The 6,000-nt window shown below is 47.8% G+C and overlaps 1 protein-coding gene across 1 annotated transcript in view; it reads left to right on the top strand.

Moving 5' to 3' along the window:
• The window catches only part of KIAA1217 (KIAA1217 ortholog), a 190,734-nt gene extending 188,696 nt beyond the window's left edge, over positions 1-2,038 (top strand). Inside the window, exon 20 of the mRNA XM_009330569.1 lies at positions 431-2,038. Within this exon, the coding sequence (XP_009328844.1) occupies positions 431-925 (495 nt within the window). The 3' untranslated portion in view covers positions 926-2,038. The remainder of the gene's footprint in view (positions 1-430) is intronic.
• Positions 2,039-6,000: the final 3,962 nt, after the last annotated feature.

The raw sequence follows: 6,000 nt of genomic DNA on the forward strand, positions 1-6,000 counted from the left end.
GTTTACTTTCCCTTTGGTAAATGTGGCGGTTCCTTAGGAGAGCTGGGAATGCTTCTGTCCAGAGAGTCTTTACAGGCAGCCTTGAACACTAACCTGTCCGTGTAATAGGTGGCAGTAGGTGCACATTAACTCTCCAGCCAGACATGTCTATTCACACGTTAATAACCCAGAAGCATGGCCAACGTAGTGACTGGTTTATAACCCATAGGTCGCGCCTTCTCACGAAAGCGTTGTTGGCTCTTTCTCTCTCTCTGTGCACTCTTCGTTGGGCACTTTGGGTTTTCTACCAGGTCCAGTCCACAGCTGCAAGACTTAGCTCAGGCCTCGAACTGTTAGTTCTTATTCCCTGTAGGGCTGTTTTCCCAGGTCCTGTTGGTTTATCATGTTACTGGCTTTCTGACAAACTGTCTCCTGCCGTCTTTATTTGCAGGCTAATGGAAGTGCTAAGAAAGCTGGTGGGGACTATAAGGCTACTTCCCCTACCCTACCTGCTTCTAAGATCCCAGCCTTTTCTCCCACTTCTGGGAAAAGCAGCTCAGCACCCGCTTCTAGCGGTGACAGCTCTAACCCTCTTAATCCACCTACTAAAACCTCCATTCCCTCCTCTAACCTTCTCGGTCCTCAGACAGGTCGCATAACTTACTCTACCTCCCTCATCCCCTCTGTCTCTAACGGCTCCTCCAAGTTTCAGAGCCCCACTTACCCAGGGAAAGGTCACCATCTCTCCTTCTCACTACAGACTCAAAACGGCCGGCCACCCCCTCCTTCCTCCTCTACCTCCCCCCCCTCCTCTACCTCTCCCACTTCACTGAACCAAGGTATGAAGAGCATCAGGACAATCCACACACCTAGCTTCACCAGCTACAAGGCACAGAACGGAAATGCCGGCAAGTCCACCCCATCCACGGCCAAGGAGCCATCCTAAAGGCTAAGCACAGCACGCGTGCAAGTTCACCGAGGCTTTTTGTTTGTTTTCAAAGAATCCGCAGCCAATATTTTAACCAGGGAATGTAACCATTTTGCTGTATTGCTGGAGGCTTAATACTAATCACGTGCTAAATACTGAACTACTACACTAGGTTAGAGTGAAGCTTTTTTGTAAAACTGTTGCTGTTGTAATGATAAAAGAGCGTTTTCTTCCTTTAGGCAGCACCTCTTACAAAAAAGTGTGAAGGTGTGTGAGTGAACTTGTGTGTGTGTGCACAGCGGTGTACTGAGCATGGGAAAATGTATGGTTAAAAATTTAGTAAGTTGTTTTGTATAAAGCTATTTTTCATTATGGGGACTAGAAGTGAACAGAGATATACTAAAGTGTGATTATACACAACTGTAAAACTGAAACTAAAATATTTTTCTTTTATTTTGGTGTTATTTAGCTTTGTTACAGATTTCTATTTTTGTCAACAAATGTCATGGTTCCTTTCGAGATCTTTTTGCCAAAACATTTTGATACTATTATAATGTACATTTGAAAGTAGTATGCTGGACAGTAAGCCTCTGCACAAGACAGAACAAGACTGGTCTTAGTGTGTATGAGGCGACTCAACCTATTGCACTGCCATTCAGATTATATTTAAGAATTTGCCAAGCCAAGAAAGAAAAAAAAAATTTGTTTTACATATCTAGGTAGCTGCTGATTACTTCTTTTCTTAGCTAAATCTACCCTTTTCCTTCAGTTTTATTTTACTGAGACCTGGTAACCCATTAACGTATTGCATTGTGGATTTTAAAGTGTACACTTCTGTACTGTTCTGTATACTGGCAAACTTTTGTACATATCTATAAATATATATAAATAAATAAATACTGTATGTGGCTGGGCACATAGAGTAGTTTTACCACACCAAAGTTAATTTTTATGCATGCTTGAAAATATATATGGGGAAGGGTTGAAAAAGATGGGTATCAGTCAAATAGGAAAAAAAGCAAGAAGCTTGCATAGCTCATGGTTTTGTAAATAAATTTATTTGTATAACACCGTAATGTAATATACAGAATTATGATAAGCAAAGATCTTTACAAAAATAAAGGGCTGCATGCTTATATATTTGTATTTTGTCACTAATTACTTGTAGAATGGTCTCAATTAGCTGTTAAGCCGTGTGCCTGAGAGCATTAAACCATCAGGAGAAAAATTGACTTTATTTTCCCCAGATTAAAGCCATACGTAAGTAGTAATTTCAAAAGGGGGTCTTTCAAAGTTACCTGGACAAAAGCTAATTGCTGGAACTCCAGGTCAGAAAACTAGCAAGAAAAAAAAAAAGCACCCGACCTTTGACTGATTGACCGAGGTATCATCTTTTCCACCTTTAAGTAATGTTTTTATTCCTCCTTGTGAAACAGGAAGTTTCTGAAAAGTGTCATTTCAAGGCCGAGCCCTCAGATGGTGCATCCCTTGCAGTGGGAGTAATTCAAGAATGTAAACGTTAACTCACACCTCACGAGCACGACACACAGTCTGGTTCCAGCAGCGCTCGTGCCGAGTGCCATCCGCTCCGCCGGCGCGCCAGTAAAGGCCCCAGGCGCGTGCAGAACACAGGAGCTTCAGCCCAGGACAGGCTGGGTGGCTCCAAAGCCAAGGTGAAGCATAAGGCGTGATCCAGCGCGCTCACACTGAACCACTGGAGCGAAGCCAGTTCCCTTCCACCCCCTGCAGAGAAGCGGTGGCTCCGAAGCCTATTCTGGGAGCTGCTGATTCAGGTGGGAAGAACTTCTCAAAGAACTTCCGTCACACTGCACACCCTGGAGCACGCGCTTTCCAAGGGAGCCTTCTACCGCATCAAGCGTTGAGTACATTACTCCCTTGCTCTGAAGGGAACAAGCCTGATTTAATGCCTTATCTTGTTACCAGGTAGGGCTAGTGCGTGTCCCCACGCAACAGCTAGCAAATACAGAGAGCACCAGGGGGCTGGGTACCATGCTTCTCTATGGTGCACAGCAAAAATACAAGTTCAAGCTAAATGATGGACATACGAGGTTTTCTTTTCTGAAGCTCTTGGTCTGATATCCCCCAGGGAGCCAATACTTACTGAAAAATAGTAACTTGCTAATACCTGATCCTCCATGAGAGCAGTCCCCCGCGAGCCATCGTACAGCCAGGCAGGGTCCCTAACGGCAGACCTTGTCCCTGGCCCTCCTCTGCCCCACAGCGCTGCAGCACATACCCGTGGGCAGCGGCTCTGGCACTGCTCCAGCCGCTGCTTCTCACAGCCTCTTCGGGGCCAGGGGCTACAGCAGCACATTCTCTGTATCTGTTCGAATTTAGACACTGACAGTAGCTGTATAAATAACCAAGGGTCCCTGCACAGCCACTGGGCACACAGTAGGCAGTAAGGCAGTGCTGTACTCGGTAGGTACACCACTTGCTTCTGGCAGTGAATGTCGAAATTGCCGTCAGGGAGTGAACACAACACCCACTCATGGCATCAGCTACACTGTGATACGCACATCTTCCAGCACCCGCCATGTTTTGTGCACCTCCGCGTCTCGCCCTCAGCGCTGGGGTGCAGCACCCGCCAGGAAACCAACCAGTCTCAGACAGCACAGAACCCACTGCACAGGCACCGCTGCCGGGACCGTCGGGAGTCAGGCAGTGTTTATTGCCTCCCCGTCCTGCTTGTACAGCAACGAAGTTGTCAGGCTTTCACGAACACAGGCAGGGAAGGGCTGTGCGCAGGCTGTAGCTCAGCACCAGGAATGCTTTTGAACACTGGGCAGAGTATTTAGAGAAATCAGCAAGTCTGTAAATAAATCACTTGAGCACAGCTAGTGAAAACAGCACAGCTAGTGATTAAAAAGCCAAGTTTCTCACTGCAAATGAGTTATGAAGAGGCAGTTTCGGTGGAGGTGACTGCAGCCAGTTAGGGATGAGAGCCACTTGGCAGCTACCACAAAAATAGGGGGCTCGGCATTAGCAGAGCAGCCCCCAGCAGGCGAGAGGCTGCGTTTCCCACAGCTAGCTGGTGTTCAAAAAGGGAACGTGCAAAAAAGCAGCCCATCCTCCTTGTTGTCACCAGGTCGCTCTGGCACACGCAATTCCAGATCAAGCTTTCACCAGCTCTTGGACAGTTTAAAGACAACAGAGGTTCTTCAGAAAAAAACAACCCAGCAGGGTACTGCACCTCCAGGGTACCAGGCCTGCTAGCAGTTGTGTTTGCAGCACAAGCCTCTTCTGTGAACAGCCATCGAGTTTCTTTAGTTTGCAGCGATCCTGTGGGTTCAGATGCGATGGGACCTCACTGCTCTGAAAAAAACAGAACTGAAGCTGCTCACCGCTCCCTTTCGAGGTGGAAGGGGTCGGAAGGTGAGCAGGACCTTCCTGCTGCCTGTTGTAGTCTGAGCCAGCCCAGGACTTCGCAGCGAAGTGAGCACCACCCCTGTGTGGCCAGCTGACTGCACCTACAGGGACTGCAGCAAAAACAAAGCAACACAGCACCCACCCCCTGCAATAGGCAGGCCACGGTGGTGGGAAGGCAGAGCAGAAGAGGACACCATAGGGCAGGGAAGAGGAGGGATGTGCAGGACATTTCTGCCTAGAAATGTACAGGGCCAAAATCCGTCTGATCCCTGCTAAGAGGCAGCTCTTCCTGCACGCTAGGTTCGACAACAGACCATTAAGGCAGAGTTTTACAGCCTCATGACTGTGAGCCACAGGTACACGCACCACTTCAGTGATGGCAGGTCTGTTTTAAGTCATTCACCCTCCCAGCCATGCATCAAACTACACCCTTCTTTCTGCAGGCTGGCAGAATTAATTGCTTGATTACTATCTAAATGGGGACAGTGTAATGACCTGGCTTTAAAAACAAGAACACAGCTTTTTATAGCAGATGAGGCCACACTTCACGCTCTTTCCTCCTGCCTGGACAAAGTGGAGAGAGGTTCTCAGATTGCTGCAGACAGGAAGAGACCCTTATGTGCAGCTCAGCAAAGGATTTTCCTTCAGCTCTGCAGGAGCTTGAAAGAAGAAACCGTCTGGACTGTGGCCATCTCTTAATTCCACATTATCAGTGCTGTGAGCGATACTAACGGAGAGTGTAACAAGCCCTTCAGAGAGGCTTACAAAGCTGGAAGGTGCTGTATGACTGCTACCAGATCCCAGAAAAAGGATTTCAAACTAAACCACTGATCCCCGCTGAAACAGGAACCGCTGTTTGGAACCATCTTAAAAATCCAAATGCTACCACAGCTCATCCTTTTGTTACTTCCCCATCAGATCTCAGCTTAGACCTGTTCCTAACGACTTGCAGCTACACAGCTCCAAGCAGTCCTCAGACCAAAAGTACTTTCCAAGGCAGTTTGAATCCTTCTGATGATGAGTATAAAAACAAAAAACAGGCACAAACTGAAATGCAAGAAATTCTGCTTAAACAAAGAAAAAAAAGCAGCCCCTTCTTACTGTAAGCGTGATCAAACGCTGTCACAGGTTGCCCAAGGAGGTTGTGGAGTCTCCATCCTCGGAGATATTCAAAACCCGACCAGCCCCAAGCCCTGAGCAACCTGCTCTGGCTGCACCTGCCTGAGCCGGGGCAGGCCTAGGGGATCCCCAGATGTCCCTGCCCACCTCAGCGGCTCTGCAACCCTGTGGAGCTGCCCACCCCGCTGAATCCAGCTTCCAGAGGAAATACTGGCACTAACAGAATTCACCGTAGGGCAGGTTATTGGATGCATTTCCCTTCCTGCGTCAATCAGACTGTCACCCTTCTCTTCCAGAGCAGGAGGGGAAAAAACACAAGCAAACCAACAAAAAACCAAAACACCCCCCCCTAAAACAAAACAAAAAAGTGCACCACAGGTAAGGGTCTGAAGTAGCTGCTGTTAAGAACAGCGCGTAGCAATGGCTCCTAAAGATGTCTGTCATCTCAGTTGCCACACTGGCCGGAATTTAAGGTGGCCCCAAATCTTTTTCAAAGAGCAGAAAAGCATCAGTGTTTTCCCAGCCTCAGACACGCTGCCACATGCTACTTTCTTCAGGTGGAGCTCAGTAATCTCCTCTCCCTG

Source organism: Pygoscelis adeliae, unplaced genomic scaffold, assembly GCF_000699105.1.
Source record: "Pygoscelis adeliae isolate BGI_AS28 unplaced genomic scaffold, ASM69910v1 Scaffold27, whole genome shotgun sequence".
NCBI classification, from domain to species: domain Eukaryota; kingdom Metazoa; phylum Chordata; class Aves; order Sphenisciformes; family Spheniscidae; genus Pygoscelis; species Pygoscelis adeliae.